General features: G+C 36.0%; 1 protein-coding gene across 1 annotated transcript in view; it reads left to right on the forward strand.

Annotated features, from left to right (window-relative positions):
- ERBB4 (erb-b2 receptor tyrosine kinase 4) overlaps positions 1–24,351 on the forward strand; it is a 1,131,344-nt gene that overhangs the window by 737,726 nt on the left and 369,267 nt on the right. Inside the window, exon 4 of the mRNA XM_060152176.1 lies at positions 18,521–18,655. Coding sequence (XP_060008159.1) covers positions 18,521–18,655 — 135 coding nt within the window. The remainder of the gene's footprint in view (positions 1–18,520; positions 18,656–24,351) is intronic.

A 24,351-nucleotide genomic window follows, 5' to 3' on the forward strand; every position in this document is an offset into this window, starting at 1 on the left:
TCACAGGTGATCTATGGGGGTGTCATGGTTACCCAGTCTGACCCCATAGCCTGTGCAGATATTTACATCCCAGTAGTTTTTCCTTCTTGAATGTCAGCTTCTCAAGTGGACTGAACCATCTGACATTGTTAGGCATCTTGGCACTTGGGTCATTTCTTCATGTCCATCCTCAAAGAGCAGCCAGATACCCCAGATAATTTTTAAATCATGCTTATTAACCCTGAAAAAATGGAAGCATCCTAAGATAAAAGTGTATCTTAATTTAGAAGACATGACAATACAGGTTACAGAGCTATACCATTGAATAGTGGAGCCATCTGTTATGACATCAGATGTCACAATATGAAAATAATGTGAGTGGTGTTTCTAGGAGCCATAGGATATAATGGTTCATTAAAAATGATGCAAGTTTCTGAAGAAATTTTAATGAACTTTTTTTCTTCAAATATTTTAAATATATAGCTTTAATTCTTAAAATATCTGAGCAAATATAATATTTGATTATATCTTTTCTTCATTCAAGAGTAAAGAACTTTCTTGCCCTATATCAACTAGCAGTCTTATTACAGCAGTACTTGTTACACAGCTAGTTTTTAATATACAATTTTTTAGTTATTTTTTAAAAAAATTTAATAAATTAAAACAAAAGTTTGGAGGAATCCCACCTCCCTGACCAACCCGGAGCTACACAGATATGTTTAATAATGCTCTGTGTTTCCTAATGAATCCATTCTGCTTCAGCAAAAATGCCCGACTCTTGAAATGGAAGAGGACAGCTCAGTTTACTTGTCCCTGTCCTTTGGATTTTACCCTGATTTCTATGAAGCACAGTGGTGGTGGCAGCCGAGGTGAAGGTCACCTGGAAATTACCAGCAGAGACTTGGTGACCTGTGAACTATGTACCAACCTGAACTGAACAGAAGGAAATCTACCAGTTCTAAGCACTGTCATGGAATATAGTTACAGAGATGACAAGAAATGACTCAAAGGATTAACCCAACTAGATATTCAGGATTACTCATTATAGGGGAAAGAGTGAGTTACAGAATTTATGATCTTGTCCTCAGGAACAGTTTATCTTATGAAATACAGATAACCCCAACTTTTTTTTTTTTTAACATCTTTATTGGAGTATAATTGCTTTACAATGGTATGTTAGCTTCAGCTTCACAACAAAATGAATCAGTTATATACATACATATATTCCCATATCTCTTCCCGCTTGCGTCTCCCTCCCTCCCACCCTCCCTATCCCACCCCTCCAGGCAGTCACAAAGCACCGAGCTGATCTCCCTGTGCTATGCGGCTGCTTCCCACTAGCTATTTACCTTACGTTTGGTAGTGTATATATGTCCATGCCTCTTTATCGCTTTGTCACCGTTTACCCTTCCCCCTCCCCATAACCTCAAGTCCATTCTCTAGTAAGTCTGTGTCTTTATTCCTGTTTCACCCCTAGGTTTTTCATGACATTTTTTTTTTTAAATTCCATATATATGTGTTAGCATACGGTATTTGTCTCTCTCTTTCTGACTTACTTCACTCTGTATGACAGACTCTAGGTCGATCCACCTCATTACAAATAGCTCAATTTCGTCTCTTTTTATGGCTGAGTAATATTCCATTGTATATATGTGCCACATCTTCTTTATCCATTCATCCGATGATGGACACTTAGGTTGTTTCCATCTCCGGGCTATTGTAAATAGAGCTGCAATGAACATTTTGGTACATGACTCTTTTTGAATTATGGTTTTCTCAGGGTATATGCCCAGTAGTGGGATTGCTGGGTCATATGGTAGTTCTATTTGTAGCTTTTTAAGGAACCTCCATACTGTTCTCCACAGTGGCTGTATCAATTTACATTCCCACCAACAGTGTAAGAGGGTTCCCTTTTCTCCACACCCTCTCCAGCATTTATTGTTTCTAGATTTTTTGATGATGGCCATTCTGACTGGTGTGAGATGATATCTCATTGTAGTTTTGATTTGCATTTCTCTCATGATTAGTGATGTTGAGCATTCTTTCATGTGTTTGTTGGCACTCTGTATATCTTCTTTGGAGAAATGTCTATTTAGGTCTTCTGCCCATTTTTGGATTGGGTTGTTTGTTTTTTTGTTATTAAGCTGCATGAGCTGCTTATAAATTTTGGAGATCAATCCTTTGTCAGTTGCTTCATTTGCAAATATTTTCTCCCATTCTGAGGGTTGTCTTTTGGTCTTCTTTATGGTTTCCTTTGCTGCGCAAAAGCTTTTAAGTTTCATTAGGTCCCATTTGTTTACTTTTGTTTTTATTTCCATTTCTCTAGGAGGTGGGTCAAAAAGGACCTTGCTGTGATTTATGTCATAGAGTGTTCTGCCTATGTTTTCCTCTAAGAGTTTGATAGTTTCTGGCCTTACATTTAGGTCTTTAATCCATTTTGAGCTTATTTTTGTGTATGGTGTTAGGGAGTGATCTAATTTCATACCTTTACATGTAGCTGTCCAGTTTTCCCAGCACCACTTATTGAATAGGCTGTCCTTTCTCCACTGTACATTTCTGCCTCCTTTGTCAAAGATAAGGTGACCATACGTGCGTGGGTTTATCTCTGGGCTTTCTATCCTGTTCCATTGATCTATCTTTCTGTTTTTGTGCCAGTACCATACCGTCTTGATAACTGTAGCTTTGTAGTATAGTCTGAAGTCTGGGAGCCTGATTCCTCCAGTTCCTTCTTTCGTTCTCAAAATTGCTTTGGCTATTCGGGGTCTTTTGTGTTTCCATACAAATTGCAAAATTTTTTGTTCTAGTTCTGTGAAAAATGCCAGTGGTAGTTTGATAGGGATTGCATTGAATCTATAGATTGCTTTCGGTAGTAGAGTCATTTTCACAATGTTGATTCTTCCAATCCAAGAACATGGTATATCTCTCCATCTATTTGTATCGTCTTTAATTTCTTTCATCAGTGTCTTATAATTTTCTGCATACAGATCTTTTGTCTCCTTAGGTAGGTTTATTCCTAGATATTTTATTCTTTTTGTTGCAATGGTAAATGGGAGTGTTTTCTTGATTTCACTTTCAGATTTTTCATCATTAGTATATAGGAATGCCAGAGATTTCTGTGCATTAATTTTGTATCCTGCCACTTTACCAAATTCATTGATTAGCTCTAGTAGTTTTCTGGTAGCATCTTTAGGGTTCTCTATGTATAGGATCATGTCATCTGCAAACAGTGACAGCTTTACTTCTTCTTTTCCGATTTGGATTCCTTTTATTTCCTTTTCTTCTCTGATTGCTGTGGCTAAAACTTCCAAAACTATGTTGAATAAGAGTGGTCAGAGTGGGCAACCTTGTCTTGTTCCTGATCTTAGTGGAAATGCTTTCAGTTTTTCACCATTGAGGATGATGTTTGCTGTGGGCTTGTCATATATGGCCTTTATTATGTTGAGGAAAGTTCCCTCTATGCCTACTTTCTGCAGGGTTTTTATCATAAATGGGTGTTGAATTTTGTCAAAAGCTTTCTCTGCATCTATTGAGATGATCATATGGTTTTTCTCCTTCAGTTTGTTAATATGGTTTATCACATTAATAGATTTGCGTATATTGAAGAATCCTTGCATTCCTGGAATAAACCCCACTTGATCATGGTGTATGATCCTTTTAATGTGCTGTTGGATTCTGTTTGCTAGTATTTTGTTGAGGATTTTTGCATCTATGTTCATCAGTGATATTGGCCTGTAGTTTTCTTTCTTTGTGACATCCTTGTCTGGTTTTGGTATCAGGGTGATGGTGGCCTCGTAGAAGGAGTTTGGGAGTGCTCCTCCCTCTGCTATATTTTGGAAGAGTTTGAGAAGGATAGGTGTTAGCTCTTCTCTAAATGTTTGATAGAATTCGCCTGTGAAGCCATCTGGTCCTGGGCTTTTCTTTGTTGGAAGATTTTTAATCACAGTTTCAATGTCAGTGCTTGTGATTGGTCTGTTCATATTTTCTATTTCTTCCTGATTCAGTCTTGGCAGGTTGTGCATTTCCAAGAATTTGTCCATTTCTTCCAGATTGTCCATTTTATTGGCATAGAGTTGCTTGTAGTAATCTCTCATGATCTCTTTTATTTCTGCAGTGTCAGTTGTTACCTCTCCTTTTTCATTTCTAATTCTATTGATTTGAGTCTTCTCCCTTTTTTTCTTGATGAGTCTGGCTAGTGGTTTATCTATTTTGTTTATCTTCTCAAAGAACCAGCTTTTAGTTTTATTGATCTTTGCTATTGTTTCCTTCATTTCTTTTTCATTTATTTCGATCTGATTTTTATGATTTCTTTCCTTCTGCTAGCTTTGGGGTTTTTTTGTTCTTCTTTCTCTAATTGCTTGAGGTGCAAGGTTAGGTTGTTTATTCGAGATGTTTCCTGCTTCTTAAGGTGGGCTTGTATTGCTATAAACTTCCCCCTTAGAACTGCTTTTGCTGCATCCCACAGGTTTTGGGTCGTTGAGTCTCCATTGTCGTTTGTTTCTAGGTATTTTTTGATTTCCTCTTTGATTTCTTCAGTGGTCACTTCATTATTAAGTAGTGTATTGTTTAGCCTCCATGTGTTTGTATTTTTTACAGATCTTTTCCTGTAATTGATATCTAGTCTCATGGCGTTGTGGTCAGAAAAGATACCTGATACAATTTCAATTTTCTTAAATTTACCAAGGCTTGATTTGTGACCCAAGATATGATCTATCCTGGAGAATGTTCCATGAGCACTTGAGAAAAATGTGTATTCTGTTGTTTTTGGATGGAATGTCCTATAAATATTAATTAACTCCATCTCGTTTAATGTATCATTTAAAGCTTGTGTTTCCTTATTTATTTTCATTTTGGATGATCTGTCCATTGGTGAAAGTGGGGTGTTAAAGTCCCCTACTATGAATGTGTTACTGTCGATTTCCCCTTTTATGGTTGTCAGTATTTGCCTTATGTATTGAGGTGCACCTAAGTTGGGTGCATAAATATTTACAATTGTTATATCTTCCTCTTGGATCGATCCCTTGATCATTATGTAGTGTCCTTCTTTGTCTCTTCTAATAGTCTTTGTTTTAAAGTCTATTTTGTCTGATATGAGAATTGCTACTCCAGCTTTCTTTTGGTTTCCATTTGCATGAAATACCTTTTTCCATCCCCTTACTTTCAGTCTGTATGTGTCTCTAGGCCTGAAGTGGGTCTCTTGTAGACAGCAAATATATGGGTCTTGTTTTTGTATCCATTCAGCCAATCTGTGTCTTTTGGTGGGAGCATCTAGTCCAATTACATTTAAGGTAATTATCGATATGTGTGTTCCTATTCCCAATTTCTTAATTGTTTTGGGTTCATTATTGTAGGTCCTTTCCTTCTTTTGTGTTTCTTGCCTAGAGAAGTTCCTTTAGCAGTTGTTGTAGAGCTGGTTTGGTGGTGCTGAACTCTCTCAGCTTTTGCTTGTCTGTAAAGGTTTTAATTTCTCCATCAAATCTGAATGAGATCCTTGCTGGGTAAAGTAATCTTGGTTGCAGGTTTTTCTCCTTCAACACTTTCAATATGTCCTGCCACTCCCTTCTGGCTTGCAGAGTTTCTGTTGAGAGATCAGCTGTTAACCTTATGGGGATTCCCTTGTGTGTTATTTGTTGTTTTTCCCTTGCTGCTTTTAATATGTTTTCTTTGTATTTAATTTTTGACAGTTTGATTAATATGTGTCTTGGCATATTTCTCCTTGGATTTATCCTGTATGGGACTCTCTGTGCTTCCTGGACTTGATTAACTATTTCTTTTCCCATATTAGGGAAGTTTTCAACTATAATCTCTTCAAATATTTTCTCAGTCCCTTTCTTTTTCTCTTGTTATTCTGGAACCCCTATAATTCGAATGTTGGTGCGTTTAATGTTGTCCCAGAGGTCTCTGAGACTGTCCTCAGTTCTTTTCATTCTTTTTTCTTTTTTCTGCTCTGCAGTAGTTATTTCCACTATTTTATCTTCCAGGTCACTTATCCGTTCTTCTGCCTCAGTTATTCTGCTATTGATCCCATCTAGAGTATTTTTAATTTCATTTATTGTGTTGTTCATCGTTGCTTGTTTCATCTTTAGTTCTTCTAGGTCCTTGTTAACTGATTCTTGCATTTGTCCATTCTATTGTCCATTCTATCTCCAAGATTTCGGATCAACCTTACTATCATTATTCTGAATTCTTTTTCAGGTAGACTGCCTATTTCCTCTTCATTTGTTAGGTCTGGTGGGTTTTTATCTTGCTCCTTCATCTGCTGTGTGTTTTTCTGTCTTTTCATTTTGCTTATCTTACTGTGTTTGGGGTCTCCTTTTTTGCAGGCTGAAGGTTCGTAGTTCCTGTTGTTTTTTGTGTCTGTCCCCAGTGGCTAAGGTTGGTTCAGTGGGTTGTGTAGGCTTCCTGGTGGAGGGGACTAGTGCCTGTGTTCTGGTGTATGAGGCTGGATCTTGTCTTTCTGGTGGGCAGGTCCACGTCTGGTGGTGTGTTTTGGGGTGTCTGTAGACTTACTATGATTTTGGGCAGCCTCTCTGCTAATGGGTGGGGTTGTGTTCCTGTCTTGCTAGTTGTTTGGCATAGGATGTCTAGCACTGTAGCTTGCTGGTCGTTGAGTGAAGCTGGGTGCTGGCGTTGAGATGGAGATCTCTCGGAGATTTTTGCTGTTTGATATTATGTGCAGCTGGGAGGCCTCTTGTGGACCAGTGTCCTGAAGTTGGCTCTCCCACCTCAGAGGCACAGCACTGACTCCTGGCTGCAGCACCAAGAGCCTTTCATCCACAGGGCTCCTTAATTTGGGATGATTCGTTGTCTATTCAGGTATTCCACAGATGCAGGGTATATCAAGTTGATTGTGGAGCTTTAATCCGCTGCTTCTGAGGCTGCTGGGAGAGATTTCCCTTTCTCTTCTTTGTTCTGACAGTTCCCAGGGGCTCAGCTTTGGATTTGGCCCCGCCTGTGCGTGTAGGTCGCCGGAGGGCGTCTGTTCTTTGCTCAGACAGGACGGGGTTAAAGGAGCCGCTGATTCGGAGGCTCTGGCTCACCCAGGCCGGGGGGTAGGGAGGGTCACGGAGTGCGGGGCGGGCCTGCAGCGGCAGAGGCCAGCGTGACGCTGCAGCCTGAGGGCGCCGTGCGCTCTCCCGGGGGAGCCGTCCCTGGATCCCGGGACCCTGGCAGTGGCGGGCTGCACAGGCTCCCCGGAAGGGCGTGTGGCTAGTGACCTGTGCTCGCACACAGGCCTCCTGACGGCGGCAGCAGCGGCCTCAGCGTCCCATGTCCGTCTCTGGGCTCCGCACTCTTAGCCGCGGCTCGTGCCCGTCCCTGGAGCCCTCTCAAGCAGCGCTCTTAATCCCCTCTCCTCGTGCACCAGGAAACAAAGAGGGACGTAAAAGTCTCTTGCCTCTTCGGCAGGTCCAGACCCCTCCCCGGACTCTCTCCCGGCCAGCCGCGGCGCACCAACGCCCTGCAGGCTGTGTTCACGCCGCCAACCTCAGTCCTCTCCCGGCGCTCCGACAAAAGCCGGAGCCTCAGCTCCCAGTCCCGCCCGCCCCGGCGGGCGAGCAGACAAGCCTCTCGGCTGGTGAGTGCCGGTCGGCCCGATCCTCTGCGCTGGAATCATCTGTCCGCTTTGCCCTCCGCACCCCTGTTGCTGTGTTCTCCTCCGCGGCTCCCAAGCTCCCCCACTCCGCCTCCCGAAGTCTCCACCCGCGAAGGGGCTTCCTAGTGTGTGGACACTTTTCCTCCTTCATAGCTCTCTCCCGCTGGTGCAGGACCCGTCCCTATCCTTTTGTCTCTGTTTAGTTTTTTCTTTTGCCCTAACCAGGTACGTGGGGGGTTCCTTGCCTTTTGGGAGGTCTGAGGTCTTCTGCCAGCGTTCAGTAGGTGCTCCGTAGGAGTTGTTCCACGCGTAGATGTACTTCTGGTGTATCTGTGGAGAGGAAGGTGATCTCCGCGTCTTACTCTTCCGCCATCTTCCCGGAAGTCTACCCCAACTTTTATTAGTCAACTTTGGAAGTACATTTTAAAATATTTTAGCTTAATATATCTAGGTCTAAAATTATTATGCCAAGCACCAAACTTAACTTATGAAAATTTTGTATGATTCTCAGAAGTTTTTATTTGGTATTCTTTCCTCCCAAAAGATCCAATACTTTATTCAATGTGCACATATGTTTAAATACTTTGAACAAAGGAGGCTCCTGAACTACATTCAAAACATATTTTGAAATAACTACCATTTTGTGAGGACCTAGTATGTACCAGGTGCTTTATATACATAATTGTCATTCTCAGTGTAAACCAACAAATTAAATATTATTATTCCTATTTTCTAGATAATAGAATAGAACCTTAAACTAACTTGCCTGAAATCACACAGGTAAAAATAGCAAAGATATGCTTAAAAAATATGAACTAATCTACAAATTGTGTCATATTCATATATAGGAATAAGACACAATAAAAATGAACAAATTACTAACATAGGCAACAGCATAAATAAATGTCAAAAATACTATTGTAAGTAAAAGAAGGCAAGAGAAAAGAATACATACTGTGTTATTCCATTTATATAAACTTATATACTGGCAAAACTAATCTGTGATGATAGAATAGTGGATTTGGGAACACACTATTAGGAAGGAACAAGGAGGAATTTCTGGAGTGATAGAGATATTCTGTGTCTTTGTCTGGGTGGTGGCAGTATGGAGACAGAGACACAAACACCATATACATGTAAATTTAAAAAACATAGAGTTTAAGGTTTGTGCATTTTCCTGCATGTAAGGTATACTAATTTAAAACTTTATACAAACCAATCTAACTCCAAAGCTATTTCTCTTTCTATTTTGCCATGATATCTGATATTTCAGGTTTTGAAATCTGTGCTTTACAAAATGATGGCTACTCCCATTCAATCATTCTTTTTCTAATTGTCTCCAGATTAAAACTCTACTTAAAAGAAGTCAACGTAGACCTACTTGTGGGTTTTATAAATGTTCTAGAATCTGCTTCTTTGCTCTTATTTTATGACTTCTTTATTTGTAAAAGTTTGTCTTTATTTATTATCTTTGGCATTACTTTAACATCTAGACATTTTAGCAGAGACACCCAGGCCCCCAAACCATGTATTTGTTATTTTTAAATAGCCTCTTAAAAATCTTGATGCTTAAAATCGTATTATAATCATTTTACAAGATTAAATCATTCTGCTTTCTCTTGCTTTATTTTTTATTTGCAAGTCCTAGCTTGCCAGCAACAAACACATACAGCAATATTATTTGTTACTGTCATCAAGAGAAATAATACTTTTCTGAAATACTCTAAAGAAGTAGCGAAGAAATCACACATTGTGAGAAGAGTTATTAAAACTATATAAACTAATATCGTAGGTGAGATATTTGAAAGTGACCTTGTAGTTTATCCCAGGCTTATTGTATTAAAGCCTGTAAGTAAAACGGACAGATCATTTCTGGGCACTAATATGACTTTCCCCCTTATTGGTAATGAAAACATTGAACTCTATGGATTTGTTCTACTGAAGCAATTACATTTTCTGGGAAGTTAGAGCAGTTATTTAAGAGGATTGTTGTCTGTAATGAAGGCTTTCTGGTGGATAGGGGAATAAAAATATTTGATCTTTATGTAAAGGAGCGTTCTATTTTAATAAGAAAATAGTGAATTTTTCATTCTTTTTTATATACTTTTGATTGTGTTCATCTCTTTTATTGGAGAGATATTCACTTAATGTGAATTTTTTCATCCAACTTCTAGAAGCCATACTTTGCTCTTTATTTTTATAATTGTTGATATAGTTTTAATGTATTTTTCTAATATATTGTAAAATATCGTTTTCAAAACATTGAGTCAGATTCCCTCCGCCCCCCCCCCAAAATTAAAAAGTTAGGAGGGTAACATCTGGTACATTAATTACTCAATTGTTTCCTAATAACCTCAAATAGAGATCAGGTTTACCTCAGTGCTTTGTAAATGTTTCACACATAGGAAGATCCATTTTCAAGTAAATGGAAAGAAACCCCTTGACTTAAAAAATTACACTTCAAAAATAGTATGCAAGAGGCTAAACTCTTGGGAATATAAATCGGCAAAAAGCACTTTGGAAAACTGTCACTGTGGTCCAGCAATTTCACTTCTACTTATGTCTACAGCATAAATGTGCACATATGGTCACTAAAGGCATATTCTAGGATGTTCCTAGCAGCACTATTTGTGATAGCCCAAATGGAAAATACCCAAATGCCCATCAGTATAATAGACAAAACATGCAATACCATACAACAATGAAAATGAACAATATGGGTGAATTTCACAAACGTAATGTTGAGCAAAAGGGAGTCAGACAAGAAGAATGCAGACACTATTATCCCATTTATGTATAAAATACAAAACTATGTGAAAGCAATCTTGCTCAAAGCCAGGATAAAGGTTTCAATAGGGAGTGAAATATGAGGAAGGCTTCTGTCGTGCTGGAGAGTTCTATGTCTTGATTGAGTGCATAAGTGTGTTCAGTTTGTAAAAACACATTGCATATGATATATGCACATCTGTGTACGTATATTGTACTTCAATGCAAATTTTGCAAAAAATCTTTATGCCTGTTCAATTCACAAGATTTATGTTTTATAAGCATATATAAGATGCCAAGAGATTTCTTTTGAGTCAGTATGGCAGAGGCTGCTTGTTGTCTCCCAATTCCATTACATCTGTGTAAGTTTTAAATAGTATATAAAGTTTAGCTAGTCATATAACACTCAGTACAAAGACTGTGATTCCCTGCCTTTCGTGCCCAGCTGTGGCTCCATGACTGAATTCAGACCAATGAGACATAAGTATTGTATAATTGTCTTGTGGCTGTTTGCAGGGACCCTCTTTAAGAGACAACATAATCAGTGAACAGCTATTTGAGTAATTACTAAATATATAGTGTAATATAATCAGCAACTGTGTGACAGATCGTATGATTACAATATTCCCATTATAGAGTTGAACAAACTGAGTCTCAGAAATGTATACAAGGTCACACATCTAGCAAGTGAAAAACTAGATTTTGAACTTAGTTTTACCCAGTTAACTACATTTAATATTATTGCTTTCATACTCAAAGCCCTAATAGAGAAATATTAATCTATCTCTCTACCCACCCACCTACCTATAGTATAGCTATCTACATCTCTATCTTTCTTTCTATCTTTCTATATATCTAGCTATAGTATACAATATATTATGACTTTAATATGTAAGATGGATTTGTGGAGATGGTAGGTTAGAAGCAAAACGTTGAATCTGGTATGAGATAATAGAACCTAAATTAATAAGGAGCAGGTAATATAAAAAAGAATGGGATAAATTAAAACAAACATTATGAGGATTTTATTTAGGGTGTCGTGACTGACTAAATATTGAGCTGGAAGTATTAATTACAAATCTCAAGTTTTGAGTCTAATTGACTTTTACAACATTTTATTTTGGTTGTAATGGAAATAAGGAAATACAGGGGGAGTACAAGTTTGGGAGAAATTATTAGAAGAAAAATATCAAACATGTTGACACACACATAGAATTATTTAATGAGGTAAGAGAACAATTTGAGAAGGAAATTCTGTATTTGTAATTTAAAGCCAGTTACAAGACAAAATTTATTTTTAAATTTTTCCAGAGAATATGAATGTTTAAGTGGATTACTACTTTCCTAATGGATAGAAAGAATTGATACATTAAGATCACACAAATTGTATTCAATATTTTATGTGGTTTATAATGTAAACATCATCTAGTGCATAAGGAGAAGATATCACTATTATGTTATTAATTACGCAACTAAGAACTTTTTACAAATGTTAGTCATGTTCTGAAGATGTCAGTATCATTATAATCATCAAAACCATTTGAATTTCTACTATGTGCTTGACACTTTCTTTGGTACCAGGGCCGCAGAAAGATGTATGTCATGGTTCTTATCCTCTAGAGACGTACATTATGATAGGGGAGACAATATACAAAAGAATAAAGAAGATAAGGTGGCATTTGTTCTGTTAGATGAATGGTTCAGATAATCAATGTCATAAAAGTTAGAGGCAATTCACCTCTGAAAACTAGACAGTCATAGTAGACTTCTCAGCAGAGCTAGGACTCAAGCTACAACATATTGAAAGCTGAGACTTGTTTTGGATCCTGAAGTATTAGTACATTGGAACATTATGGAGAGAATTACTAAGCTCCATTCAATTGAAATCAAGATATTTTTGCCACTATTTTCTATCTTAAGCTAACTTTCAGTCAATGAATCTAATAATTTCTTCTTGAAATTGCCTTGCTCTGTTTGAAAAACTGTCCACTGTTATTTCCTAACATTCGGTATCCAGTGTCCGCAACCATGAGCTTTTGACTCTGATCATCGAGCTGAAATACAGAAGGTTACATCACTCGTTTACATTATCACCCTCTCCCCACTCCCAATACAAATGTGACATTTCAATTTTGCACACTTCAACTCTCCTTAAATCATCTGTATAAAAACTTCAAAGCTTGATTGATGATGAATGAGCCATTGTCTCCTCAAGCACCCGGTTCTCATTAGCCTTTAGAGTCTCAGCTTATTAATAATGAACCTTGAGGGCTGACCCAGTGGGGTAGCAGCAATTCATTGTGCTCCCAGCTGAAAGGTCTGGGTTTGGGAAAGATACAGGAATCTCTGGCCCAAGTCCATTCCAGAGATGATGTATTAAGTATCACAGGTGGATGATGTGAGCTGTATTACTTTTGTATCATTATCTGCCAACAGACTTTCGTGGCTTAAGGTGACGACAGTGAGAAAGATACATTGCTTTATGTCTGAGAAAATCCAGTAACTGCTTCCTGCAGCTTCATCTTGAAAATGGGCTTTTGCCACTTTGGACTTTGACTTCTTGATTGTGACCTTTGGCTTGGATAAGCAATAGAATTCTGATGTATGCATTATTCAGACGTTCCCAATTAGACAAGTGCAATATTTCTAATCTTTATTTACTTTTATTATCATTTTAATTCTAAGGTTGACCTGTAAATGCACCCATGCAAAACAAGACATTTAAATACGCAGTCAGGGATTGAGGTTAAGTATTTCATCCTTGCTTATTAGATATTTCTTATATCATTGTGCTTGTTAGCTTTGTGAGTAGAGGTAAAAAGTTTACTATTGATACTGATCACATAAACTCAAGTGAAATATGGCTAACTGCATTTAAAATTATAATCTTTATTTTGTAAAAAGAGAAAGACATTCAGTCTTATTTATGAATTGTGCTTGGGAGTCAAAGCAATTTGTTGACTCCTTAAACCTAGTAAGAAGGTCATATTAATCTGTATTTTCAGCAGGGATGCTACATTACAATCAGGCTATTTCTTACAGGGCAGGGGCGAAAAACAGCCAAGATTTAGTATTTTATCACATTTTCTTTTGCGAGAATATATTTGCAAAATGTCAATGATTCTCTTAATGGTAACTCATCCCCCAAATTCACTATAATAACTAGCATTTGAAAAGAAATGAAAAGCACAAAATAACTATTTAAATAACACAAACATTTCCTTCTTTATTAGACTCATGCAAATGAGAATCGAGGGAAGAAATGGTTAAATGTACAAACTTTGTGGATTGGATCTCTGAGACACAAGTACTTTACACCTTCTTTAAAACGTCATATTGACACTTTACAGCTTTCTAAAAAGTAATTTAAGGAACAATGTGAGGTAGATTTATGGTTCAACATAAAAACACGCATTTAGACTTTTGTGTAGCACATGCTAGGTAATTGGTACAGGTTTGGGGGAATTTTATCTGTCTGGGATAGCTCATAATCATCATTATTCACCTGATAAATGATAACTGAATTTGGTACACAAAATAGGTTTAGGGATACCGATGAATATATCTAAATGTACCTTATAAATATTTAATGTACTGCCTGCAGTAATTTTGCACATTATCAATTATCAGCATTTTATGTAATAAAAACTATTTCTCTTTCAACTTATAAAAACTCTAACCTCAAAATTATACATGTATTTCATTTTTTTATACTCCAGATATTATATTTTCTTTTATGAAGCAAACACTTATTGTGTATCTGGCTTGTGCCTTTCATGATAGACACTGGGGATACAGTTTTGAACAAAACAAAAATGACCCCTGGCTTAATGAAATGTAGGACCAATAAAAATCAACTGTAGAGTGTTTATGGAAAAAAGATAACTTTCATTCTTACTTTGATTTTGTCAGAATGTAATTTAAAATTAGGAACTATAACAGAAGTTAGTTGATCAATGTTGGTGACAAATATCAGGATACAATTTTTTTCAGTTCAATTTAACAAATATTCATTGACTAAATATTGCTCCAAGTTTGATGATATAGATACAGAGCTGAAAAATGGCCCTTGCCTTCATGGAGTTTAGTCTAATTACTTCAGTTACAAATCATGTGTGTATATGTTAAATTTAACACATTGAAGAGTAGTGTGGACTACAGTTTACTTACTCTGAATACAAAAAAAAAGTTATGCTTTTTTTTCTCTTTTTTTACTTGACTTGCATGTATTAATCTAGTAGGAAGTGTTTGAGACACAAACATACTTAAGTGTTTAGTGGAGTTTTTTAAGAAATGAAATTATACTCTTTTTCATAGAAAGTTGTATTTAATATATCTTATTATATTTAATGGTGGCATTTTTAAAGGAGACATAGTTTTGTGAACTTGCTGGAAATATTTTTATATAATATGATAAGAAAATTCATAACAGATTTTTTTCTACCAATTATTTCAATGACTAAGAATCTATTTGTGTCTCTCTTTATTTACTGTGATGTATTTCCTACAGGGAAAGTGAAATTCAATGTAATAAGATTACGTTGAACTTCTTAGTTATTCAACATTTTTTGAGTCCTTCCACACTTCCAGGCATCTTTGTTTGAATATCAATGAAGTCTGGGTCTCATTTGCCTGTCTTCCTTAGAAATTGTCTTTTTGTCATGGTCTTAAAATATAATTATTAATCACTTTATTTCATGCTAATGGGATAGAAGCTCTTGGTGTAACAAAGGTGGTACCTTCTAATAAATCTTTAGTAAAACTGATAGAAACTAATCTGTTAGCAAAGGTAGATTTAAAGTACAGCCGGACACTTTTCTGGTATCGTCCTGGATAAATATCTTACCAAGCTTTTCTCTTTCCAATCTTTGTCCCTTTTTCTAATCTAAACATATAATTTTAAAAAAGCCTTTATAGTCAGCGAAGGCAGACACATTAGCTATCCCTTTTGTCCAGCAAATAATCTTTGTCTTTTAACAACTTTCTTGCAGGTCAATACATTTCCCTAGAATTTGCTTAGTCCAGCAATAAATCTAACTGAATATTTCCCCACAGAAGCATATTAAATTAATATTTTAACACTGTATAAACTTATAAAATAATGTAAACCATATAAATGAATAAGTGCAGTTTTGACATTATTTTCCGACACGTTTAAGTAATCAGGTTGATCAAAAGAAAATGTAAGATTAAATGTACATAAAGACTTCTATAAATATCAATAAAATATACATTTTCTGATTGTGAGGTTATGACATTCAACTACAGATTATGGTCTAAGCCAAACATAACAGAAAAAAAGACTATTTTCAGGGAAAATATACATATACATTATTAAATGCTAAAACTTTACAAATCCCCCTGATCCAGACTTGCTAGCAGATGCTGGGTTTTGAATTCAGAATAAAAGTCTCATCCAGATTGATCATGATTGTAGTCTTAATTTAAAATTTTAACATGTAAGATTATACTTGAATTATTATTGCCTCTTTTCTAAATCATTTTCCAAGTATAAGCCAAGCTCTTGAACAGAGTATTTCTAAGAAACCGATGTCAACATTGGTAACAGATTAATTTTTATCGAAGAACAGGATTTGATGAGATTATTATTCAATATAATATAATCTGATTCTATTTAAATATTTTTAGATAGGAAGTTGTAGATGGATACTGAGATCCGTCAGTATGAACTATTTGAATTAAAATGTAACTCCTGAAAAATATACTCTTTCTACAATGTTTGAGCTATTACCTTTTCTCTTCACATTTTTTTTTTAAGTAGAACTTTTCCAAATGTAGACTGAAAAATAACTTTCATTTCCTGGATAGCAGTCAAAATCTCCTTTCTTTGTCACCTAATGAAGAATTATTCCTAGAGCAGAAGAGCATCACCTAATGTCTCATGAGAAAGCTATTAGTATGAGATCGTCACATTTCTTAGATAGAGACTTAATGCCAAACATTAGCATAGAAATCCATTTTCACAATCTTTATTACATCTTACATCTCCCCTCTGCTTTGATGAAGGTTGTATTGTTAGGTCATGAAAAGGAATGAACTGGGTTTTAGAAGTAGAAACATTATCTAATTTCTTTTTGTTTCTTTTTTTTTTTTTCCCCTCACTTGAGGAAATGGATCCAATAGTCAGTGAAAGGATTAATGATGGAAATGGGATTGATTTTAAATGTGGAAACCCCTGAAATGTCAAAATTAATCTGAAGGATTTTATATATGAAAAGTACTAAGGCATTTTATATGTGACCACCAATCTTACTTCCACAAATACCTTTTTTATGTGTTTTGTTTTTTTTGTTTTGTTTTGTTTTTTCTGCGGTACGCGGGACTCTCACTGTTGTGGCCTCTCCTGTTGCGGAGCACAGGCTCTGGACGTGCAGGCCCAGCGGCCATGGCTCACGGGCCCAGCCGCTCCGCGGCATGTGGGATCTTCCCGGACCAGGGCACGAACCCGTGTCCCCTGCATCGGCAGGCAGACTCTCAACCACTGCGCCACCAGGGAAGCCCCCATTCATTCTTTTATGCCCCTTTTTGGTTTAAGGGGACTCTTAAAGGTTTAGCTTGGGATACTGCACAGGAGAGGTGATTTTCTTAAGGCCAGCACAAGAGATGGAGTTAGTTGCCTTCCCAATATCACGGACCTCTTCTTCCTCACTAACACCCCTGCACATTTGGCTTTTGTTTGAATAACAATATGTTCACCTACATACTTGCTCACTCAGCCTCTCCTGCAGTAGGAATGGCCATGGGATATTGTTCTGGCCATTGTAATGCAGACATAATCCTTGGGGAAAGCATGTCTTTCCAAATGGAAAGTTGAAGCTTCACCAGGAGGAAGTCTCCTGCTTGCTCTTCTGTCTTTACCTTGCCTTGAATTCAAACAAACACCTTTAGATGCAGCAGCCATCTTATGCCTTGAATGAATAAAGCCAACATACATAGCAGGTTGTGGGTACTGCAGAACAGTTAAACTAATATCCACACTGCCTCCGATAGGTTTCATATTATGTGAGAAAAATCATCCCTTATCTATATAAATTACTGTTAATTGGACTTTTGTTATTTGTATCTGGATGCTTTATGGACTGATATATGATTTCTCTTACCTTGTTCTTGTATTGGACAAGAAGAAAAAATGTGGTAGATATTGGGTAGGAAGATGCTATGTGTATTTCTCGCCAATTTCTTAAAATGATAAGGATAGTATTTTCAGAGGGAATATCTACATTTTTTCTGGATAACCTAAAGCTATCTGAATGAGAATCTATGTATATGATCAGCCATTGTTCAGAGAGGACAAGTTAGTTGATTAAGGCTAGAGTAGTGAAATAGAGAATCAAGTAAAACTTGGCTCTGATGCACATAATCCCACAATCTTGCCCTTATTCCAATGAACCAGAGTTTTTATGATATCTTGCTGTGTGTTGTTCTTAACGAATAATTGGCAATTCTGTTGACTACCTTTGAGATGAACAAAGAACACTTTTGTGATTGAAGCATTAATTTTGGCTTCCACTTTGCACTACTTACTTACCTAACTGATTCCTGTCAATGTCACATTGACTGAAACAATATTTTTAAGGGAAATTTGACAATTTGTAGCAAAAGTCTTAAAAATATTAACAATCTGTCTTAAAAATATTCACAATCTGTGAATGTTTTTTATAGAAAGAATTTTAAAGAACTAATCAGAGATAAACAAGTTAAATTGCCAATAAGAAGGGATTGGTTAAGTAAGTACTGTTTAAGTTATACCCTGACATATTATATGCTCCTTGGAAATAACATAGAATAATATTTAATTACCATTGAATACTCACCAGTTAGTATTAACAAAACTAGCAGGTTATGAATATTATATGCAATATTATTCCAATTTCAGAGGAAATAAAAAAAGACTGATAGCATCTGTACCAAAAAGTGAAGAGTGTTTCTCTCTGAGTGCTTCAATTATGAGTGGTTGTTTTTCTTTGTATTGTTCAATGTTTTCAAATTTCTGCAAACTATATGGCTCAGGAAAAAGATATTTTTAAAGATATCTTGGCTATTAACAAAGTAACTGTAATTTAACACTGAAAATAGCTTAACAGTAAATCATTTTTATTGACTACCTTTTATCATCAAAAAGTTTGACAACAAATCTATGTTTGTTTGTTTGTTTTAATACAGAAATCCTAAATGGTGGAGTCTATGTAGACCAGAACAAGTTTCTTTGTTATACAGACACAATTCATTGGCAAGATATTGTTCGGAATCCATGGCCTTCCAACCTGACTCTGGTGTCAACAAATGGTAGCTCAGGATGTGAGTAGCATTATCCTTTTTAATGTCTCAAAAGATTCTTCTACCTCTTGTTTTCACAAGAATGGCTTATGTTTATCATGTCATTAATAGTATTTTGAATTTTGACTGCATCCATTGAAATGTTTATTTATGTATGACAGGACATTCTTTTTGCTTCTAATTAACTCTCTTTTTAGAATGATACTCCCCCTTTACAAATTCTCATTGTCTTAACCTGATCCCTTTTCCTAAATCTAAATTATTTTACCATATTTCTAATGTCTAAGCATGTGGCCCATTGTCCATAAACTTAAGGCTGGTGTGTAACTGCTACTTCAACTCTTTGTGACTCATATACCACTGAGAAAAAGGTAGTAGAACAAAAATGTACTTTCCTATTCACTGAATTTTTTAGATAAGAAATAAAAACCAGTGAAAATTTTAGAATTCCTAAGCCTTCATTTACCCCTAAAACCTTCATGGTAGTACCTTATGACAATTCTAAACACTATAAATAGAATGGAGAAATATATATTTCATATAGAAGAAATATATATTACATTCTGGTTTTAGTCATTAGCCTAATAAACTAGCCAATTTCCCATTCTTAAAGTGTATAGTATTTCTACAACAGAGGATTTATTAGATTCAAACTGTTTAATATGATTAAATGATAAGCAAGTAATATTTGAACCCTCATTAAAGCCTTTGGAAATTATTCTGCTGGGAATCTGTTTCACTTTTATACAGCAGGCTATGTTGTCCCCACATTTATTATTACTGACATATGTATGAGAACAGAATCTTTATCAAGAATTACCCTGGGTTTTATATTTCTCATCTATTATTATATGTTTCCCATCTGAAATCATAACTATCTTCATACAGTTCAATGATTATTTGCAATAGTACTGATTGTGTTATAGCACTTTTGTAGGAAATCAAATTCCAAGGGACAATTATTAAACTTCTTGATGGTCCTAATAACAGAGAAATATGAATATACTTGACAAAACTGACAGCTGTGTTTCTAATAAGTGGCTAAAACTTTCTTTAAAAAGTAAAGTAACAGGGCTTCCCTGGTGGCGCAGTGGTTGAGAGTCCGCCTGCCGATGCAGGGGACCGGGTTCGTGCCCCGGTCCGGGAAGATCCCACATGCCGCGGAGCGGCTGGGCCCGTGAGCCATGGCCGCTGAGCCTGCGCGTCCGGAGCTAGTGCTCCGCAACGGGAGAGGCCGCAACAGTGAGAGGCCCGCGTACCGCAAAAAAAAAAAAAAAAAAAAGTAAAGTAACATAATTTGCTTGTCACCTTTAAGGAGAAATTTGTATGAGATATCACCTTTGTTCAACAGTGTTCAAGTTGCATACCTTGTAAAATTACACGTGAATGAAAAATTGAATCTGTCCACACTAACAAAGCAAATGATGTGCTTCAGACATGGCTTCCATTTTTCAGTCTGCCCATACCGTAGTACACTTTATATGAGGGGGGAAAATCATAATGTTTGGATAAGAGGAAAGGCCTACTGACTTTCAGATTATTAGTTATTAGCCTATAATGCATGAATGAGATCAGGCAAGAATAAAGCCCAAGGTAGAAGCCAAAGGGAATGTGTCCACCAGCCGTACGGGATGTGGAGCAGGAAAGGTGTGAGGGATTTACTGCACTTTCACAGATGGTACCTCTTTGTGTTATTCTTTTGAGGGCAAATTTGGATGTTTGTGGCTATAATTAGGCACCAGTAGCTGTATTTTTTTTGCATGCAAATAATTGCAGGTACAAAAACTATAAATGCAGAGTAGAATCATAACAAATGATTCTTTACAGATTAACCACCAATTGCTTGTTGAAGTTTTATTCTTTACATATGAGTTTTATTTGCTGACACATTATATACAGTGCATGATACCATATCTGATAATAATAAATTGGATGGCCTTGAATATTGGTTTTCCATGGCTTTATCCTGAATCAGTTTCTTCACTTGCCTTCTCCCCATGGGTGATTACTGGCTGTTCTCATGGTTTAAAATTCAGCTTCCCCACTAAGTACCAGAACTACCCACCACCAACCAATCAAATCACCCAAGTTAAGACGTTGGTAGGCATCACTGAGTTCACCTTATCTTTGGTTCTTGACATTTATTTAATTGCTAAATCATGCTGAATTTGCCTATTTCTTCATTGTACATATTTTTTAATACCATTGCTCTAGTTCAAGACTTTGTCTGTTGCCTGAATTCCTGGAACAGTCTCTGAATTCTTAATATTTTTTGAGGACATGACCCTTGTAGCAGTCTGGTGAACCCATAGCCCCCTTCTCATAATATTTAAAATAAATAAATAGGCTCAAATGAATATTTTATATCATCAATTAATATGTATAAAATCAATAAATTTATAAAATAAATTATAAAGGATTACAACAAAATAAATTAAATTGAAATACACCTATCAGCATACTTTATGTGATATAGTAATACACTTCTTTATTATTATATTACATAAAGTATTCTAACAGTGGGATTAATATGTAATACAGTTTGAAATAGTAATTGGCATAAATATGATTGTAAAAAGGGAAGTCACTTTAACAAATGGTGTTGGGAAAACTGGATAGCCACAGACACAAAAATGAAGTTAGAGTTTTATCTTATGCTATATATAAAATTAACTCAACATGGTTTAAAAGACTTAAATGTGAGACTCAAAACTAATGTTACATTTCCCCCATCAAGTTCAAGAACCTCATAAATTCTATCCACAGCCCCTTTAGGGGCCCAAGAACCCTTGGTTAAGAGCCCCTGTGTTTAACTACTCTCCTTGCCTCCAGTCCTGACAACTCCATCTGACAAAATGCCAGCAAGAGCTGTATTTAATGGAAATCTAACCAAGACCTTGTCTAAAAACACTGTCACTGCAACTGACTAATGTAGGGTCAAAACCAACAACTTGGAGTTTTCAGCAGATCCCTACTTATTTTCCCCCTCTATAGAATGAGTTCTTAAAATTTCTTTGTCTTCACTGCCCTTCCTCTTTTGTTTGCTGGGCAAATTTTATTCATACTTTAAGATACTCATCAGTTGTTATTTCTTCTAAGAAGTGTTCTCTTCTATAAGCGAGATTAGGTAACTTTTCCTGTGTAACCCTATAATAACCAGTGCTGAACTCTAGCATTGTCTCACTCTAAAATGAAAAGTCCTTGTGGACAAGGTCCAATTCATCATCCTGTCCTCTGTTCTAGCACATGATAGATGGATAACAGATATATACTGAATAAATAGATAAATAAATGAAATAGATCAGGTCATAAATAGGAAAATCAGATGAATTCAAGCTATATTTTATTCCATCCGTCACTTATATTTAAGAGAATGGATGTGAAGAATAAATTATAATCCACAGACAGGTATTTTATCCATTTCAAGTCTATTTCAGGTAAAGATGGCAATACACATGTATATGCTTAATTTAATTTATACTTATATAATTATGCTACACTATTTCTATTAATTATATTTATGTTCTATTTATATTTTATTATATTTATAATAATTATAAGATAAAATACGTGTCTACTTTTCCTTTAGTGTTTGGAGACACTGATTTGTTTAATAATTGTAAATATGTTCAAATCACATAATTTTGACAAAGTATTTAAGGATAATTCATTCTTAAGTGATATTTTGCAAAGTATTTCTTAACGTATGCTTTTGGGTTTTGGTACAATACTAATTCTTTTTTTTTTTTTCACATCTTTATTGGAGTATAATTGCTTTACAATGTTGTGTTAGATTCTGCTGTATAACAAAGTGAATCAGGTATATGTATACATATATCCCCATATCCCCACCCCACCCCTCTAGGTGGTCACAAAGCACCGAGCTGATCTCCCTGAATCTAAAAAAAAAAAAAAAAAAAATTCTGATGAACCTAGGGGTGGGGCAGGAATAAGGACACAGATGTAGAGAATGGACTGAGTACTAATTCTTAAAGCAGAAAAGTGCAATGTTTTCAAGAGCAACCTGGCTTTTTATTGACATACTTTTTGGCTATAATTGAAACAATGAGGAAAAGGTTTGAAGTGTGTGGAAAAACAATTTTTAAATGATACTACTTCTTTCAAAACATGTTATTTTGGAATAATTTTAACCAACTTGTATTTTTCAAAATATTTGAGATACTTCAGTCTAAACTTTAGCAGGATAAAGTAGAGACGAGTGTCTTTTTTCTTGTACAGATCCCTAGCAAGACTTCTCTAACATTCTAACATCCTTGAATAGCTGTCAATAGGGCCTGTGCAACAAGCTGCCCTTCAGAGTGAAAAAAAATCATATAGTGAGTTATGTTTCACTTACCTGGAGCTCTATAATAACGCTCATCAACATGAGAATATCAAAATGATGGAAATTACTTGCCCTCTAATAATTAAGCAAATGGAAGTATATCAGAACCTGAACATGGAAAAATAGACAATGATATATAACAAGAAGAAGATGTATAGTTAAGAGAATGGATTTAGGAGGCTAACAGCCTTGTTTGAAATCTAACATTGCCTCTTACTAGTTATGTGACCTTGGGCAAGTCACTTATACTCTCAGCACCTCCATTTCCACGACTATAAAAGGAGAGAGTCAAGAGCTGAGCTGAATTAAAAGGATCATACACCATGATCAAGTGGGGTTTATTCCAGGAATGCAAGGATTCTTCAATATACGCAAATCTATCAATGTGATAAACCATATTAACAAACTGAAGAAGAAAAACCATATGATCATCTCAATAGATGCAGAGAAAGCTTTTGACAAAATTCAACACCCATTTATGATAAAAACCCTGCAGAAAGTAGGCATAGAGGGAACTTTCCTCAACATAATAAAGGCCATATATGACAAGCCCACAGCAAACATCATCCTCAATGGTGAAAAACTGAAAGCATTTCCACTAATATCAGGAACAAGACAAGGTTGCCCACTCTCACCACTCTTATTCAACATAGTTTTGGAAGTTTTAGCCACAGCAATCAGAGAAGAAAAGGAAATAAAAGGAATCCAAATCGGAAAAGAAGAAGTAAAGCTGTCACTGTTTGCAGATGACATGATCCTATACATAGAGAACCCTAAAGATGCTACCAGAAAACTACTAGAGCTAATCAATGAATTTGGTAAAGTGGCAGGATACAAAATTAATGCACAGAAATCTCTGGCATTCCTATATACTAATGATGAAAAATCTGAAAGTGAAATCAAGAAAACACTCCCATTTACCATTGCAACAAAAAGAATAAAATATCTAGGAATAAACCTACCTAAGGAGACAAAAGATCTGTATGCAGAAAATTATAAGACACTGATGAAAGAAATTAAAGATGATACAAATAGATGGAGAGATATACCATGTTCTTGGATTGGAAGAATCAACATTGTGAAAATGACTCTACTACCGAAAGCAATCTATAGATTCAATGCAATCCCTATCAAACTACCACTGGCATTTTTCACAGAACTAGAACAAAAAATTTTGCAATTTGTATGGAAACACAAAAGACCCCGAATAGCCAAAGCAATCTTGAGAACGAAAGAAGGAACTGGAGGAATCAGGCTCCCAGACTTCAGACTATACTACAAAGCTACAGTTATCAAGACGGTATGGTACTGGCACAAAAACAGAAAGATAGATCAATGGAACAGGATAGAAAGCCCAGAGATAAACCCACGC

This window comes from Lagenorhynchus albirostris, chromosome 6 (genome assembly GCF_949774975.1).
Source record: "Lagenorhynchus albirostris chromosome 6, mLagAlb1.1, whole genome shotgun sequence".
NCBI lineage: Eukaryota > Metazoa > Chordata > Mammalia > Artiodactyla > Delphinidae > Lagenorhynchus > Lagenorhynchus albirostris.